The sequence below is a fragment of the Leptopilina heterotoma genome, unplaced genomic scaffold, assembly GCF_015476425.1.
Source record: "Leptopilina heterotoma isolate Lh14 unplaced genomic scaffold, ASM1547642v1 Lhet_68, whole genome shotgun sequence".
In the NCBI taxonomy this organism is placed as follows: Eukaryota; Metazoa; Arthropoda; class Insecta; order Hymenoptera; family Figitidae; genus Leptopilina; species Leptopilina heterotoma.
This window is the reverse complement of record NW_025111157.1, coordinates 3723273-3742976: the sequence shown is the minus strand read 5'-3', so window position 1 is coordinate 3742976 and position 19704 is coordinate 3723273. Positions and strand designations below refer to the sequence as shown.

At 24.4% G+C, this 19704-nt stretch overlaps 1 protein-coding gene across 4 annotated transcripts; it reads right to left on the bottom strand.

Moving 5' to 3' along the window:
- Window positions 1-232: 232 nt before the first annotated feature.
- Window positions 233-18942, bottom strand: LOC122510317 (zinc finger FYVE domain-containing protein 9). Of its 4 annotated transcripts, none has more exons than XM_043624866.1 (15): window positions 18353-18942; window positions 14104-16335; window positions 12108-12340; window positions 10166-10265; window positions 9901-9977; window positions 8555-8732; window positions 7712-7903; window positions 5757-5879; window positions 5463-5627; window positions 5160-5319; window positions 4495-4910; window positions 2495-2738; window positions 1888-2008; window positions 1640-1801; window positions 233-1456 (listed from the first exon to the last, which is right to left on the bottom strand). In XM_043624866.1, the coding sequence occupies exons 1-15, from the start codon at window positions 18408-18410 to the stop codon at window positions 1286-1288; spliced, it is 4632 nt and encodes a 1543-aa protein (XP_043480801.1). In that variant the 5' UTR covers window positions 18411-18942; the 3' UTR covers window positions 233-1285. The 4 variants fall into 4 exon arrangements, with proteins under 4 accessions (XP_043480801.1, XP_043480800.1, XP_043480803.1 ...); XM_043624865.1 differs by having other exon boundaries at window positions 7712-7930; window positions 18353-18941; XM_043624868.1 differs by having other exon boundaries at window positions 7712-7930; window positions 8555-8669; window positions 18353-18941.
- Window positions 18943-19704: the final 762 nt, after the last annotated feature.

Genomic DNA, 19704 nt, shown 5'->3' with positions numbered 1-19704 from the left:
ATCAATAAATAGAATTAAAATATTTTAATTTAAACAATAATTTAAAAATAGAAAGAAGTAAATTTAAGATTATAATAATTTTGATAATAAAATTTCTCTAATTATAAATAAATAAAAATTACGGTTCGTTAAATTTCAAAATTAGTTGCAAAAAAAGAAATATTTGCTAAAAAATAAAAAGATGAGGATAAAATGGATAAAATAAAATCGGAGTGAAAAAAGTATAGTAGTGTAATGTATGTACAATTTTATTTGCTCTATTATCACATTTACACTGCATAAATTCATCTCATCTTTCAAATCTATAAAACACAAAATAATTGCTTAAATTGTTCTATCCTGAGAAGATATCCTTTTTTTTTTTGTTTTTTTTTTGTGTTGCAATTCAGAAACTCAGAAAATATTCTGAGAGATACATAATAAAGATAAAAATAAAGGACTTATGTTTATTCATGATGTTAATTTTTTTTCGCTTCAAACATAAGTTAAGAATATAAATTACATTAGCTTCAACATTTTATTAGAACGATGGTTAGTAACATGACGATAAAGAATTGTATAATAAATTCCTACCCTTCGAAAAGATAAACTGTACATTTTAGAAGAATTTCATAAAAATTTCAAGTAGAAAAAATGTACATATTTTTTTATTCTTTAAAATCATGTTTTAATTTTTAATATTGTACATTTATTTCAAAATTTAGTTTAAAAAAAAAATCCCTGACATAATTTTTTCAAATTCTCTTGATTCTCAAAAATTTCGTAGAGTTACAATTACATTTTTTTTTTGGATTTTGAGATAAAAATAAATTTTTTCATAACAAATTAAATAGTTTTAAATATAGAAAATAATAAAATGCAGATGTAAAAGAAGATTTCAAAGCTTATACAAAAATATTAAAAGATATATAGATATATTTCATATAAATGTTACGCTTGAAAAAAGCTAAAGCTATGTAAGTTGTTCTACAATGCCTGTTAAGAATTTTATTTTGAAAATTTCAGGCTTGAGATTTTTAGCTGGAAGATGTTTCATAATTTTCGCATTATTTTTTTGCTAGATATTTATTTTTTTTTGAGAATTATTTTACTTTTTTTTAATAGTCACTATTGTGTCACTAAACTTGAAATACACTTTTTACTATATTTGTAGAAAAGAAATTATAAAAAAAGAAAGATTCATATGTAATTCAAGTTAAGTTACAAGACTTTCAAATGTACATTGCACATTACCCATTCGTGAGGAAAACTCTTTTTTGTTTTTATTTGAAAGTCTTTGAAAATTTTAAACACAATAATTCTCAGACTCCAATATGTAGAAGACTAATTCGAGGACTGTATACGTATCCTGACTACTTTGTACGGCTTTTTGCAAAACTTGAATTAGCTCATTATCCAGACTATTCATGTAAATTGGAGGCAATCGCGTGCCTTCGCTTCCGGCTTCATATCCAACCTGAAATTTTTTATTTAATAATTAAATTCAAATGGACTAATTTAATTGAAATTAACTAATTAAATCAAAATTGATTAATTTAATTAAAATTAACAACTTTAATGGAAATTAGTATTATTTTCAGGATTAATAAACTTTTTGGTTGTGTTTTAACCAAGAGATTATTAAAAAGAGACAACTTACATTGTCTGGATGAATAGTGGTCCTTACAGCCAGTTTTGTGAGTCCGGCTGCTGCTAAAAGATCTAATAATTTGACGAGAGCTGTGCATGTAGCTCTGGCTATGTTCTCCGAAAGTTTATTTATATCCACAGGATCATGAACACCAGTTGGATGATCATCAGACTATTGAGTAGAAATAATTATATTAAAATTTATTAAATTAAAAAATGAGTGTAAAAAAAAAAATATAATCAACTTTAAACAGAAACCTTAATTATAAATACTTCGGTCCATCGGATAAACCTGCTTGTTCCTACATAATCAACACCATTGTGAACTCGAATCGATGGAACTCCATCCATTGGTTTACTATCAATCGGACTTTTTACTCTGTAAACAAATCAAATTCGAATTTAATTCATTAATTTTTCATCAAATTTAAATTTAATTTATTAATTTTTAATCAATTTTGAGGAAAATTTTGGAAAATAATTGAAAATTTGCCAAGAATTTTATTACAATTTTTGAAATTATAATTGAATTTCGGAGAATTTTATAAAAAGATTATATTATATATGTTTTATTTTTTAAAAAGATAATTGCAATTTAGATAATAATTTTATTAAAATTTTTGAAAATAATTAAATTTTCGAGAAGAATTTTATTATTTATAAAAAATAATTGAAATTTTGACGAGAATTTAAAAAAAAATGTTAAGCATAATTGAATTTCTGCGAAGATTTTTATTACTTTTGAAAATAATTGAATTTCTGTAATTATTTGTAATTTCCCTGAATTCCCTGACCTGTGGCAGCCCTGCTATAATTTTTAATTTAATTTTCCTACTTTAAAGTTCAAAATGGAAAATTTACTTACCCTAAGTTAAATAAAACATCATTTTCCACCCATGTTATATTAACAACTTCATCGGGTTCAGGAGCTCCTTGTCTACCGCAACCTATCGTGAATTCCTGCATATTTTTCAAAGCAGCTTTCAAGGCTTCTAATTTCTCGGGCATTATTTGCACCATTAATCCATCCTCAACAATGCTTGTCTTCGCAGAAAGGCCCATTGATGATTTTAGTGCTCCATTAATAACAATGAAACTTGCTCCAGTAACTGAAAACGAAAATTATTCGAAAACATCAATAACTTCATTTTTAAATAAATATTTAATCATTATTTTTTATAGACATTAAGATATTCAAAAATTTGAAATTCTATAGAATTCTTAATTAAAAGTATGAAAAATTCAAATTTTCAAAGATTTTAATCTGAAATTCATTTTTAAATCATGATATTTATTAGAAAATTCTACGAGAATTCAATTTTTAACTATAAAAATAAATATTTTATTAAACAATTGAATGTTTCTTAAAATTGAATTTTCATAAAGAATCAATTTTTTAAATAATTGAATTCTCTTGACAAATTTCAATAAAATTTTTAAGAATAATTGCATTTTTTGAGAAATTTGATGAAAATTGTATTAAAAATAATTGAAATTCTGCCAAGAATTTTATCAAAAAATTTGAGAATAATTGAATTTCTTCGAAGAATTCTATTATTTTTGAAAATAATTGAATTCTTGCAACGAATTTTATCAAAAAATTTGAGAATAATTGAATTTCTTCGAAGAATTCTATTATTTTTGAAAATAATGAAAATAATTCAAATCTTGCAAAGAATTATATTAAAAGTTTTGAAAATAATTGAATTTCGGATAAAAATGTTATTATTTATTTGACGAGAATTGTTGTAAATTTTTAAAAATAATTTGATTTCTGTGAAGAATTTTATTAAAATTATTTTGAAAAAAATTAAATTCTTACGCAAAGAATTTCATTAAAATTTTGGATAATAATTTTATTCTTTAAAGAAATTTAATTAAAAATGTATTAAAAATAATATTTAAATTCTAAGAAATAAATTGTAGCAAAGGTTATTAAAATAATTAAATTTCTTTGATAAATTTTAATAAAATTTTTAAGAATAATAACTTTTTTCCGGGAATTTGATTAAATTTGTATTAAAAATAATTGAATTCCTAAAAAAAATTTTAAGTAATTACAAAAATAATTGAATCTCTGTAAAAAATGTTATTATTCGTGAAAATAATTGAATAATACATAATTTTTGTAAATAATTAAATTCTTTTAGGAATTTTTATTAAAGTAGTAGATATTAAAAATCATTGAATTGAGGAAAGTTTTTGAAAATAATAAAAATGCCAAGAATTTTATAAAAAAATTTGGAAATAATTGAATTTCTGAGAAGAATTTTACTACTTTTGCAAAAAAATTGAATTTCTGCACTCATTTGTCATTGCTTCAAAATTGAATTTGTTTTAGTGTTTTTAACTAAAATTCTTCTATAAATCTATTATTTTTAATAAAACTAGTTAAATATATATGGGGCGTTTCATACGAAAACGACATATGATGTCTCAGATTTTTCTCATATTATGAGAATTGAGAGTGATTAGGGTCCTAATGAAGTATACTAAGTAACAATAAAAAATTATTTTTATTTTTCTAGATATTTGCATTAATAAATTTTTGTAAAATTTTTTTATTTTGAAAATAACTTTTTCTTGCTTTGAGTTACAAAAAATTGTTCTGAACATTTTTTGTGCTCAAAATACTTAACTTTCAGAAAAAAATCACTAAAAATAAAAATTATGAATTTTAGGTTAATTTGTTTAAACAATAAAATTTGTTTTTAGTATTTAAACCCTTTCTCCCTGTTTCTCAGGTCTGAAAAAAATCATGAATAATGTTGATAATATAATATAATAATATATAATATATAATAATAAAATGATAATATAATAAAACTTTGATCACGTTAGAGAAAAATTACAAAGAAACTCTACCTTTTCTCGGTTTAATTTCAATATTAATGGCCTGAGTTTGATAACTGCTTTCCTCTTCAGAATTCGTTTGTATGCAAACTAAATGTGAATCAGCTTGAACACTGAAATTCGCTGCGAATGCCAATACATGATCATTCGAATTATTCAAGCCTTTGATAACTTGATCGTAACGATTTTTTGGAAATCTGACAAATGTTGTTGTCCCTTCCATGTGTATCGTCAAACCACGCACCGCTGGCAATGTATAGGCGAAATTTCGAAAATCAGCGAGTACCTTCATTACCGTTTGGCCAATTTCAAAATAAACTGCCTCTCTGAATCGAACCGAGACCAATGGACATGGATAGTATCTGTACTCGGCGCCTAGTCGCAAAACGAGCCGCAGTGGAAACACTTTCGCCCAAGGAGTTTCCCACCTGAAATAGTAAAACCAACACATTCAAATTAAAAAGAAATTCCAATTAAAAAAATACATAAATCAATTCATATTTTATTTATTAATTTATGTTAATAAATAAATAACATTGATTAATTTTTTATTTATTAATTTATGTTTATATTTTGTTTATACTTTGATTAATTTTTTATTTATTAACATAAATTAATAAATAAAAAATTAATCAAAGTTGAAATTGAGTTTCATGATAAATTAAAAATTTCCTCACCTGTGAACTAACAAACCGACAAGAAAAGGAGATGGGGGAAGAACAATTTTTTGCAGACACTGAAGAGTTTGACGAATGAAAAGAAATCCCGCATGTTCTCGAGATCCCAATAAATTTCCGTTCTGATGTATCGAAACACCGTTCTCCGTTATTGTATTTCCTAGAGTAATAAATAATTATTACTTTAAATAATCAATTTTTGATAAATACTTTCAGAGTGGTAATTAAGAAAAAACAAAAATAATTAATAATAATTCCAGTTTAAGAATTAAATAATACATTAATTTCTTTTTAAAAATTTACCTTTCATTGATTCCATGTAAATCTGATTAATATGTATCAGAACGTCTTTTGGAATTTGCGTTTCATCAGGTAGGGTCTCTATTAAAAATATAACTTCGTCCTGGCCCACGCAGGAAAGACCTTTTGAGGTGATGTTCCAACATATTTTGTTCACACAGCAACTCACTGTGTGAAAATTAAAATAGTTATTAAAAAAAATATTATTAAAAATAGTTATTAAAAAAAATATTATTAAAAATATTATTAAAAATAGTTATTATTAAATTTCGTTTTCATGAAAATTTTTCTACTCACAATTAATTATTTTTATGTACGCATAGAGATTTCGATTAATAGCAAACATCACAGCGGGTTCGCATTCATTTCGTAAGGTGGCGAATAAACTGTTTTGATCCAAAACATCGGTGTACGTGATTTCTGAAAATAATTCGTTTTAACATTAAAATTATCTAAATTTAAACTCAGACATTCAAATTATTCGTAAATATAAATATTAAATATTATATTCAATTAAAAAAAATAATGTATAATATGCAATAAAATATTCGCAAAGCAAAAAATATACTAACAGACTTCGAACTAGATAGTTAATTTAAAAAAGCAGCAAAAAGGAGCTTTCAAAATAAAAAAAAATAGTAAAAAAGTAGCTATCGAAAAATTAAACTTGACGACCAAAAAAACTCGTTTTACAAACTTCACAAAACTGACAAAAATTCCATTTTATATTTTATTTTCCTGACTACTTCCTAATTTTCATCAAAAATATTTACTTCTTTCTTATCCTGCCAATAAATTGAATTCCTGCAACGAAATTTTATTATTCATGAAAGAATTTAAATATTTATAAAAATAATTTAATTTTGGCGAAGAATTTTGTAAAAAAAATTTTAAATAATTGATTTCTTTCGACTAATTTTATGTAAATTATAATTTAAATAATTGAATTCCTCAGAAATTTTTTATCATTCATGAAAAGAATTGAATTCTTACAAAGATTTTACAAAAAAATTTTTTAAATAATTGAATTCTTTACGAAGATTTTACAAAAAAATTTTTAATTAATCGAATTCTGTTTGAAAATCTTATAAAAATGGTAGACATTAAAAATCATTGAATTGCGAAAAGTTATTGGAAATAATTAAATTTTACAAAGAATTCTATTAAAATTTTTCAGAATAATTCAATGTCTGCGTGGCCATTTTATTAAATTTTTTTTGAAAATAATTCAATTCTAAAGAAGCATTTTATTATTTATAAAAATAATTGAATTCTTGTGAATGATTTTATTAGAATTTTTTAAAAGAATTGAATTCCTTTGATGAATGTTGTTATTTATGAAAATAATTGAATTTTGCAAAGAATTTTATTATCATGCCTCAAAATAATTGAATTTTCTGGGAAAAATATTGTTATTTATCGACATAATTGAATTCTTTTGAAGAATTATTTATGTAAATAATTTAATTCTTGGGAATAATTTTATTAAAATCTGAAAGAATAATTGAATTATTTCAAAAAAGTTTAATTAAAATTTCTTTCGAACAATTTTATTAAAATATTTAAAAATAATTGAATTCCTGTGAAAAATTCTAATATTCTAATATTTTTGTAAATAATTGAAATCTTCCAAAGACTTTTAAAAAAATATTTTTTTAAATAATTGATTTTTTCTTGGAATTGAAATTAAACTTTTAAGAATAATTATATTTTTTGAGCAATTCCTGTGAAATTGTATTAAAAATAATTAAAATCTTGAGAAGAATTTTAATATTTATGGAAATAATTGAATTATTGCGAAAAATGTTATTAAAACGTTTAAAACGAATTGAATTTCTGTGAAAAATTTTGTTATTTTTGAAAATAATTGAATCCTTCATAAGGATTTTATAAACATTGTTTTAAATAATTAATTTCTTCGGAATATAATAAATTTCAAAATTTTATTTTAAATAATTGAATTCTTGTGGAAAACTTTATTTGTGAAAATAATTGAATTTTTCGATTAATTAATTAAAAGTGGTATTAACATCAATTGAAATTATTCGATGGGTTTTATTATTTATGAAAATAATTGAATTTTTAATGAATTTTACGTTTTTTTTAATCATTGAATTCTTTTGGAAAATTTTATAAAAATACTAGGTATTGAAAATAATTGAATTTCGAATATTTTTTGAAAATAAAAAAAGTTGAATAATTAAATTTTAAGAATTAAAAAATAAGAAATTCGTTATCAATATTTTTCTTACGTCCTTTGTGAATATTAACAGTTGGCGGTAATGCATTCGCATCCTGGGGAATGTAGCTATTTGTATTTGGATCCAGTGGCGGAAGATTTTGCTTCTTGGCAATATTTGACGAAGAGGGAAAACCAGAGGCTGCTATTCGTTTACTTCCAACTTTCCTCGAGGGCGGCTTCAGATCCCAGGACGTGTCGAGTTCTGTTAGGTCACAGCCAGGCCTTATTCCTGTGTTTTAGTGAGAGGTGTGTGAAAACAAAACAAACGGGAAGGGCAAATTTGAAACACGCATTCATGTGTTCCATGGAGAAAATAAAAAGAGAACTGTATCTGATGACAATATGTGGTTTAAATCAAATTAATCAAACAAAAATCAAAAAAGATAAGCAACCAAAGAGACTAAGGAAGTATTTCGAGAAAAATACTTCCAAAAACAAAATGATAATTAAAAAAATATGTAGTGTTGTGTATTTTCGAGTTCGTCTTAGAATATCTAAGAATTATTTTAGAGAAATTCAAAATTATTTCCTTACAAGACTCAAAAGAAATACCATTAGAAATTATTTTTTGACACTCTAGATTTAAATCAATAAAAAATTGAAAATTAACAATAGTTTTAACGTTGATAAATCGGATAATCTAAATCCAAAATAAATTACAGTTTCAATTTCAATTTCAAATGAGTACAAACAAGTTAAATTTCAGTTGCTTTCTCTTGAAAAAAAAAAATTATTTTCTTTACAAATGTTAATTCACTCTAAAGAGCAATTATTAATTAGTAAATATTAATTTAATTGATAAATTATCAATATTGATATTAGTAATATTATTGAAAGGTGGAAAAAAAATTACCGTCACTGAACATTACGGATTTTTGTCCCTCTGATCGTTGCTTCGTGCTTCCTTCCCTCTTGAGAACTCCAACTGGAACCATGACCGTGGGAGGTGGAGGCAAACCACCAACTAACTGTTGCAAAGGTGGTATGGTTGAACAGTACTCCATCGGATTATTTGGATTAGGCTGTCTCCCCTATAACCATTTGTCGAATACTCCAAACTTTGGCATTTGACTATTGCAAATACACCACAATTCAGAGAAGATCAAATTCTTTGGACTAAAACTTTAACTCGTGGCAAAACTTTCCATTGCAATATTATTGTCGACGTTGTGCAATAGAGTCTACTTATTTTCCGACCAAAAAAAAAATATAAAATAAAATTATCATGCAATCGACAATACTCCGGCTTCACAGTATTAAAATTCCTTTAAATACAAACAAAATAAATACTTCCAAATAGTTAAGTAATAAAAAAAATGTTTTTAAATGTCTGGAATAATTAGAACATCAATTCTTTGAACTAGAAATCGTTTTCATGTATATTAAGAAAATATTTTCAAAATTTTTAATTTTTATTAAAAAATAAGAAAATTAATTTCCGTAAAAAACAAAAAAATATTAAATTTAATTTTTACACTAATAGTGAATATTACATTAAATTATTTTCCATTGTTTTTTGAATCTGAATTTTGGTTAAAAAATTGAATTATTTGATAAAGGTTTAGAATTTCAGCTAAAATAATAAAATTGAGATTTGAATAATGGAATTTAAATAGAAAAAATGTGAAATATACATAAACTGTGAAGCCTGGAGACTAGAAATTTTGACAGGACTCTTTTTTTTAATGGAATTTAAACAAATTTATATAATTTATACTCTCATAATATTTATCCAAAAAAAATATTTTCTTTGACCAAATCCAAAATGGAAAAGTTAAAATTTACTTTAAAATGAAAACTTCTCTGAAGTTTATTAAAAAGGAACGCGATAAAAAAATGTTTTTTCCAATTAATTTTTTTTTTTAATTTTGCATAAAAAAAAAGTGTTTTGTTCTTTTGAAATTAAAAAGTTATCTCTTTGATTCTATTCTTCTACACTGGAAAGGTTTATATACGTTTCTACAATAATTGATTTCGTCTATAAGTAGTAGTAGAGAAACAATCCAATCATCATGCTAAAATAATCAACATTATGTGAGGTATGAGGTATTCAACAAGTTGTTACAGGTAGGTGCTTATGCGTAAATTAGTTATATGCTAAGCAAAAGCAAAATTTACACACTATTTCTCTAAAATTATTCATGAAAAAAAAAAAAAATATATAGAAAACTTATATGAAATTTAAATAAGGAAACCTACTTGAGGTGAATTTATTCCTGGGCCACTTGCACTGTTTGAATATCCCGACCAGTCGCCAGATTCCTGCTCATTCTCGGCTTCAAAAAGAAGAAATTATTATTATTTAGAAAAAAAGAAAAAAAAAAGAAAGAAAAGAATACAAATTTTATTTTTAGAGAATTGCGAATCAAAGTGCTCTGCGATAATTTTAATTTACAATTATTGGAAGAACAAATAAAATTAAAATTTCTTATCATCTTAAATAAAGTGTACATTATTTTATTACCTTTGATGAGTAGTTGATAGCATGGCAAACAAACACGAGAATCTATGTTGCCCTGGTACTCTAGTCTGTATTTCATACTGCAACATTTACTGCACAATACCTGCAAGAAGAGAAAAAGATAATTTTCATATTCTCTAAAATTATTAAAAGCAATGTAATTCATTTTCTTTCTTTTTTTCTTATTTTCCTTCTTTCCCTTATTTTTTATGTTCAAAAATTTCTGAACTAATTAAGGAAATAGTTTCTCATTATAAATATTTACAAAAATTACCGAGTGTATAGAAAAAGAAAAAGTAATTGAATAATTTGAATTTTTCTAAATTATTTTTTAATGAGTGCGGCAATATTATTGCAATAATTTAATTTTAAAGAGGCAATCAATAAATTCCATTCATTCGAACTTCAGAACTTTAGAGACACTATTTTTTTACGTAATAATTATAAAATACTAAAGAATTTAAAATAAAAAATGAATAATAAATAAAATTAATTAATTTAATAAAAATTATTAATAATCTTTAACGTCCTTCGATATTTAATAATTGAAAATAAGACGACCACAAAAGGACAATAATAATAAAAGGTGTGTTCATTCAATCAAATCAATAAAAATTGAATAACAATAAAAGAGAAAGAAATATGAAAAACTTTTCAGAAAATCATTGTGATTCAACAATAATGATTAATTAAAACTAGCAAATGTTTTTATTTTCAACAAAATTTTAATAAATCTTTCGAAACAATTCAATTAATAAAATTTCACAAAAGAATTAAATTTTATTCTTAATCTGTTATAAAATTTTCCAAAAAAATTCAATTTATTTCAAAAATTATAATAAAATTCTTTCTAAAAATTCAATTATATTCAATACAATTTCAATTAAATTCCTCCAAAGAATTTAAATTTTCATCGAAACAATTATTTTATTTTTCAAACATTTTAATGAAAATCTTAGCAAGATTTCAATTATTTTCATAACTAACAACATTTTTCAAAAGATTTCAATTATTTTCAAAAATTTTAATACAATTCTTCGCAAGAATTCAATTATCTTCATAAAAAGAAAAATTATTTTGAAGATTTCAATTATATTCTTAAATAATAATAAAATTCTTCCGAGGATTTCAATAATTTTCAAAAATTTAAATAAAATTCTTTTTATTAATTCAATTATCTTCATAAAAAATAAAATTCTTTGGAAGATTTCAATTATTTTCATTGATAGAAAAATTCTTCAGAGGATTTCAATTATTTTCAAAAATTTGAAACATATTCTTGGCAAAGGCTTTCGAAGTAAAATTAATGGAGAAATTATTTTAAAAAGTTTGAATTAAAATTATTTAAAAAACTACATTATTTAAAAAAACACACACACACACAAAGAAATTCTTCAAAAGAATTTAATTATTTACAAAAACTCTAATAAAATTGTTTAAAAGAGTTTAATTGTCTGTCAATAATTATAATAAAATTTTTATCGAAAGAATTTAATTATTTACTATATTTTAATAAAATTGTAATTAAATTCTGAGAAGAATTTAATTATTTTCTAAAAATTTTATTAAAATTCATTAATTAAATATTTAATTTCAGTTATTAAGAAATACGATTATTTAAAAAACTTTAAAAAAATTGTTCATAAAATTCAATTAATTTAAAAATTTTCAATTAAAATTATTTTTTAAAAAATCCAATTTAAAAAAAAATTCAAAGAAATTCTTCAAAACACAATTGGAATTTAAATAGAAAGAAAATGTTGTGACAAAAAATTTATAGATCCAAAAAGATTTGAATTACTGTAAAAAGTAAAATCTCAATTTTGAACATTTCTGATGAAAATTAGAAAAAAAATGTTAAAATTATTTACTGTTAGAAAAGAAAATAATTTTTAACAGTAAATAAGAAAAGTAGTTGAATTGGATATCGATTGTTTCTTTTTACCTTTCCACAGGCTCGACAATGATGACGTCTCTTAATTACATTAAATTTAACATCGCAAAGCATACAATTAGGTGCTTCGGCATCCGGAATCCAGAAGGGCGGTTGTTTTCCAAGCACCATTCCCGAATCCATAGAAGAATTCTCCGAAATATCTGGAGAAGGTACTCGAATTTCATCTCCATTACCCTCATGTTCAGGAATATCCGAAACAACAGGAATTGCTTCTTGTCTCCCTGAAATAAAAATATTTTTCAAGTTAGAAAAAAATTAAAATTAACTTTTTTTAATTGTTAATCATAAAAACACTAGTCTGTCAATTATGGTATTTTACAATTAATATGTTTAAAAATAATTAAATACGTATTAGTATTTTATTTTCTTTATTTCAGTTTATTTAAATAGTTTAATATTTAATAATTAAATAAAATAAAGGCTTCGGACCGACTTTAAGACGTAAAAAAATGTTTGTACTTCTCTGATTTCTAAATTCGATTATTTAATAATCTCCTTAAATATAAGTATTTAAAATTTTAAATACTTGTTTATTTTTCCACGGAAGTAAAATTTTTAAGTTATAATTTCCAATCTTCTAAAATCCAATTATTTCCCAAAAATTACAAATTTTAACCCTTTGAAAATTGAATTCTTTTCCCCAATTTTCAACTTCTTCTCTAAATCAATTATTGTGAATAGATTTTCGAAAATTCTTCAAAAATTCAGTTATTTAAGTACGAAAATTCAATTTTTGTAATAATCTTAACTGTAATTCTTTGGGGTTTAATTTAAAAATTATTACAAGATGAATTATTAAGTTAATTAAATAATTATTAAAATTAAAAATATGTAGACGAAAATATTAAAAATAATTGGTTTTTAAAGAATTTTAATAAAAAGAATTTTTAGAATTATTCGTTTGAAAATATTTTGAAATAATTTTTGAAAGATAATGAATTTTTCAATTATTATATATATTAATTCAATTATACTCAAATAATTGAAATTTAGTAAAATTTTTTGAAAATAATTGAATTTTGGGAAAATATAAGAAAATCATCAAGTTTCTGAAGAAATTAAATTTTTTGAAAATATTAAATTATATTTTTTGAAGATAATTGAATTTCAAAAAAAATTAAGATAAAAAACTTCTAAAATTAATGTTTTAAATTTCGGAAATATATAATTGAAAATAATAGATTTTTAAAAAATTACAATAAAAAAATTGTAAGAATTACTTTTCTAAAAAAATATTTTATTACAATTTTTGGATTCTAATTTTCAAAAATTTTCATTTAAAGATGTTTTATTAAAAAATTCGAAAAATTCAATTATTTACAAAATTTGCAATTAAAATTCTTCAAAATTTGATTTTCAAAAAATTCTAATAAAATACTTAAAGAAAGTCAATAATTATTTTTAATTATATTTTACAAAATTTTAATGATTTACAAATTTTTTACATAATTATTTTCAAAAATATGATTGTAGTTATTTTTTACATTATTAAATGCGAAATAAATAGCATTTTATATCAGAAAAGTGAATATTTTGTTGTAATATTTGAAAGAAAAGTAAAAAAAAAAATTGCTGTTTTTGAAAACAGTCGAAAAAAGTCCAAAAAGTCCTAAAATCCGAGGCCTGAAAATACTATTAAACTTTTTTGTATTATAAATAATTTTAATATTAATAAAATACTAATATTTTTAACTTTGTAGATAAATTTTTAAATAAATAAATTACTAATATTTTTTAAATTGTGGAAAAATTTTTAAATAAATAAAATACTGATATTTTTAAAATTTTAGATAAATTTTTAAATAAATTACTAATATTTTTAAAATTGTGGATAAATTTGTAAATAAATAAAATAATATTTTTAAAATTGCAGATAAATTTTTAAATAAATTACTAATATTTTTAAAATTGTGGATAAATTTGTAAATAAATAAAATAATATTTTTAAAATTGCAGATAAATTTTTAAATGGAAAAAAAAATACCTGTCGTAAATTCAGTCATGTTTACAGTCGCAGCAATATCCAAAGTCTGCGGCCTAATTGGTCGATTAAGATCTTCCTCGCTATTTTCATTATGATCCAAATTGTTATCTACATCGCTAATTCTCCTACAACTATTATCATCCTTTCCTACTCTACTCATATTTTCATTTAAATTTAAATTATTACCAGTCTCTTCGTTATGAGAATTTAATTCAGAATTTATTAATTTATCATCGCTTTCTCCATTTTCACTTAAATCCTTATTATCAGGATTTGTGGATATTTGCAAATCCTCATTGTCGCCCTCCTTAATTGTGGCATCAATTTCCGAAATGCAATTACCATTTTCTTTATCTTGCGCCGCCGTTACAATTTCGTCTATTGTATTTACTTCATTACACGGAACATCAAAATTGTCCGAACACTTTCTAATTTTTTCATTTGTTTTTTTACTTTTTCTTGCTTTTCCTTTGTCCTCTTTTACTTTCGAAATAGGTTTTACAGGTTCGTGAAATTTTTCCACACTCTTCTTGGCTAAAAAATCACTTGAACTTTCACCAGCAGCAGCAGTAGTAGCAGTAGTAGCAGCAGCAGCAGCGACACGTGATTTCCCATAATCAATGACGGGGAATTTTTTTGCCTTCTGCTGAAGATCCTCCTCGGAAACACTTGGCAATTCACCAATGACAACACTCTCGAATATTGGCGCTTCATTCGCATCTTCATCGTCTTGTTTATTAGGGAATTTTTGCAACTGACTGTCTGAACTACCGGACGCTTCATTTGCCCTCTCCTCTTCCTCTAATTCAGCGAGGAAACGATTTAATTCCTCCTCCGATAGATCGTCGATGTTTCCAAAACCAATTGGTTTGTGTTCCTGTGGCGGTGGATTTAATTGTACCGCTTGGAATACTAATCTTGTTGTATTGCTACCTTTTGTCTCTGGTTCTTGTGATGATTTTTTAAAAAATTGATTTTTGGTGACTTCGGTTATTGTTGTTGTTTCGGGTTCTTGAGTTTTTTTATTGTAGAATTGATCTAATTTTTTTGCCGCAACTTCTAGTTCTGTTGTTGTTTCGGGTGGTAGTTCTCTGTTTCCGATGTAGATGCATTCGTAGACGGAATCCTTATTTGGACGAGGGACGGTTTTTGTGGGAAAATCGACATTTTCGTAAGTGTGTTTTTCTTCCTCGATTCTTGTTTGTTCTGGAATTGTTTGTTTTGGAATCTGGGTGTCTTTTGAATCGGAATTTTTTAATTTAAGTGCCACTTGGGTTTTTGGAATGTCAGTGCCAATGTAGACGTTTTCGTAGACATTCTCCGGTTCGTCGATGATACTCTTGGCTTCCGGTAATTGGGAAATGAAATTTCGTTCTAGATTCACGGATTTGCTGGTTTCTGGTGGATTCTCGGGGATTTTGTGCTCGGCAATTGCGACGTTACTCGGTTTTTCGACGCACACATCCAATTTAATTGGTAGGAGGATATTTTGATATTTCGGTGGTAGGGAGACGGCATTTGATAATTTTGGCGCACCACCGATATCGTTTTTTATTACACTTATACTTCCGGTGTCTGTGGTTATATTCTTGATGACGGTGCAGTCCATTGTGGATTCAATTTTCAAGACGGATTCCTCTTTTCTTTTATTATCAATGGAATCATTGGGATTTTCATCGGTTACTAAACTTCCACTGGGAGCGTTTATATAATCGTTGAGACTGCTGAAAACATTACTGACACTTGGTTTCATATTGGATTGATTTAGTTTGTTATCGTAGCTGTTTACTTTTGAATTACTATTGTCGTTCAATTTTTTTTGCAGGAGTTTTTGCGATATGTCATTGTGAATTATTGAAACTGGTTCTGGATCTAGAGACTGTGATTCGACGCATTGTTTTGGCTGGATTTTACTGTCGTTCAAACGACCGTGGGTATAAAAATGATTGACAGAGTCGACATTGTCCTGTTTGAGTTCGGCTTTCCGAAAACTTGCGAGATTGTCATTCATTCTTTCTCTTTCGATTCTTAAAGGCGATTCCTCGGCGTGACTGTGATGGGGACGTTCATCTTTGTGTCTCTCCGGAGGTGGAGGAATGACATTTAGATCTTCGTTGGAAACATTCGTTGAGCTTGGACGATTCTGTGTTTTTGGAATTAAACCCTGGGAAACAATTGTCGAAGGTCCAACAACGTGCCTCGGAGCTACTGACGCAACTTGTTCAGCTCGATCTATAAAAGTTGAATCACAAAATAAGCAAAGTTTTCAAGACAAAAATAAGTAAAAAACTGTAGTAAAAATATGAAAATAAATATAAAAACTATTTTCAAAATTAAAAAAAAGTCGATAGAGAATTTAGAAACTCAGGGCTCGAACTATAAATAAATAAATCCCGTAAAAAACCATAACTTTGCTTGAAGTCCGTAAAAGTCCGTCTTTTTGAAAAAAGGTCCGTAAAGTTCGTAATTTGATTCAAAAAGGATGAAAAGTTCGTAAATTTTACGATATAATTTAAATAATTTTAGAGAAATTACAAATGATTGCAAAAAATCAATTATTTTCAAAAGTAATAATAAAATTCTTCTCAGAAATTCAATTATGTTCAAAAATTTTTTTTTTAAATTCTTATCAAAATTTCAATTATCTTTAGAAATAATTAAATTCTTCTTCGAAATTCAATTATTTTCAAAAATTTTCCTCAATTCAATGATTTTCAATATCTACTATTTTCATAAAATTTTCCAAAAGAATTCAATTATTTAAAAGAAAATTTAATAAAATTCCACACAAACTTTTAATTATTTTCAAAAAATAAAAAAATTTAACAGGAATTTCAGTTAAAATTTTAGATTATAATTGAATTTTAAAAGCAGAATTTAAATTATTTTTAAATTAATACAATTTTAATAGAATTTTTCGAAATTTAAATACAATTCTTTTAAAAATTCTATTATATAAAAATTTTGACAAAATTCTTTACAAAATCTAGTTAATAGAATTTGCAATTTTAATAAAAAATTTTCTATATAATGCAATTATTTAAACAAATTTGAATAAAATTCTTTGAAGCAATTCAATTATTTAAGAAATTTTAGTAAAATTCTTCCTAAGAATTCAATTCTTGTAAAAAAATAAAATTTTTCACAGGAATTCAACTATTTAATAAAAAAATTAAATAAAATTCTTCGTCAGATTTCAATTATTTTCACAAATAAAATTCTTCACAGGAATTCAATTTTTTATAAAATTTTTTAATAAAATTCGTTTCAAGAATTCAATTATTTTCATAAATAAAGAAACTTATAGCAGAATTTCAATTATTTTTTATACAATTTTAAATAAAATGATAGAAAATTAAATTTGTTCTTAAATTTTGTTTTTAAAATTAGCTGAAAAAATTCAATTATTTTTAAAAATTTTGATAAAATTCTTCATAAAAATTCAATTTTAAGGAAGATTCAAGTATTCAATAAATTTTATCTATTTTTGTAATTAAATAATTGAATTCCAGTAGAATTATCTAATAAAAATTGATTTAAAAATGAATTTCAGTTAAATTTTTACCTAATAATTGAATATTAAATGCAATATAGCGTTAATTTTTAGAAATAATCGAAATTAAAATAATTGAAAAAGTTTAATTAAATTTTGTTTATATTATTTGAAGTTTTTATTTTCTAATGTATATTTAATTGAAGAATTTACGAATAATTGAAATTTCGTAAAATTGAATATTATTGTAAACAAATAAATGGATTTGAAAATAATTGTCAAAGAACTTTTTCGAAAATTATAAAAAATAATCGATTTAAAGAAGAATTTTAGTTAAAAATTCCTGTAAATAATTGAATTGTAAATGATTTTATCACTCGGTCATCTTTAATTATTATAAAACATGAAGAAATCGATGACTCCGAGTCGAATCACTCCGAACTCGGAGTTGTCGCTATCTTCATGTTTTATAGTTTTTAAGTAAAATGTTCTCTTATTTGACTCGGACTGGTTATATATATATTTTTTTTGGTCCGGAAATGGTACCTAATTTTTAATTTTTGGTCCGTAAAGTCCGTATTTTTAAATACTTTCACTGTTTCGAGCCCTGGAAACTGGATATTTCTGAAAAAACTGAAATGACGTGACATTCTTTGTATGATTCTCTCGTTAATGACTATACATATATTACAATATCAATCACTAGACAAAGCTAGAGAACACGTGACTATATAATAGTATAAAAACGTGCCTTACCTTCATTAAATTCAAACTCATCGAGTACTTTGTCTAAATCAATAGCGAATTTCTCCATGCTGACCTTTAATAATAAAACCGCTAACCTGGTATCATTTATGAGTCCTGAACTCAAAACATAACACTCTTACAAAATTAAACTCCTTGAATTGAAGCAGACTTTTTTTTATAAACAATTATTCTTGTGTAATTAATCCAAGTAATTTTGATTTTAAACTAAATCTGAATAATCACAATATTTCACATTGTGGATTTCTTTGGACGTACAATTGTAAGAAAAAGAATCGTCACAAATGATAAATTTCACCGACAATTATTTTGACAAGTAGACTGTCAATTCACCGAAAGGGAATTTAACTTCTAGTCTCTCTGCTGGGAATATTGCAGTTTGCAAAAAAAACACAAATTCACTTTATCAGATGCAAAAGTATATGATTGAAATCTATTAAAATTTGTTTATATTTACTTAAACTCAGTAACTTATTTTTTTCAGCACAGCTTGTAAAAAGTATTAATTATTAAATTAACTAATATTGTTTCACGGAATGTCAAAGCGACATCTTGATTATATAGACGGACATGGTTATTAAATATCAGGTTTGTGCGACAGTGTTGGGTAGATTAGAAAAAATTAATTATGATAAAGGCTTTAATTTAAAGGGCTTGTCACGTCCCAAGTTCGATAATAGGGATTTTTGAATATTAAAATGTTGGGGTATTCAACTGCTAAAACACTAAAGTGTACCCTGTAAATAGGTGGGAGATTCAAATTCTACTTAATAATGATTACAACAAGAAATACTTTAAATTGGTTACTTTAATCAACAGTAATGAGTAAAAGTTACAAGTTCGAGCCGAGAGATTACAAGTAATCGGTAAGAGAGCTCGGAGATATCTGACGAGATGAGATCCTGTGGTCCATGGGTCCCCATAGGACCCTGCGCGCGTTGAGTAGAGGGGATGACTACCCCTTCCTTTGAACTTCCCTGTGACCAATACAACCCTGACGGAGTGTTATTTTACAAGTTATTTACACATTCATACTATTTTTTCATTATTTAAATTTAACATTAACAATATATAAAGTTAATTAATATTTGTTTCGTCAATTACCAAATATATAATAATCGGTTTCGCAGTTAAATTCATTCGGAGTATGATAATTACATTTTGCATCTGTATATTTAATTACCATAGAATCATGGTAACTTTGAATTACTAATAAGATATTACAATAACGTAGATAATTTGTATTATAATACAACTTATTATTATTTATTTTATTATTATTATTCGGTCGTATGAAATCTCCCAAAAATCAAATCGATCGAATATCCATTACATCGAATTTC

Bases quoted from the DNA above. Each gene is read 5' to 3' on its own strand.
- LOC122510317 (XM_043624865.1), bottom strand. From the start codon at position 18,410: ATGGAGAAATTCGCTATTGATTTAGACAAAGTACTCGATGAGTTTGAA. The intron at 8,733-9,900 runs GTAGGTTTCCTT...AAATGGTTATAG, and splicing joins CAGGAATAAATTCACCTCAA to GGGAGACAGCCTAATCCAAA. The intron at 5,628-5,756 runs GTGAGTAGAAAA...ATTTTCACACAG, and splicing joins GTACATAAAAATAATTAATT to TGAGTTGCTGTGTGAACAAA.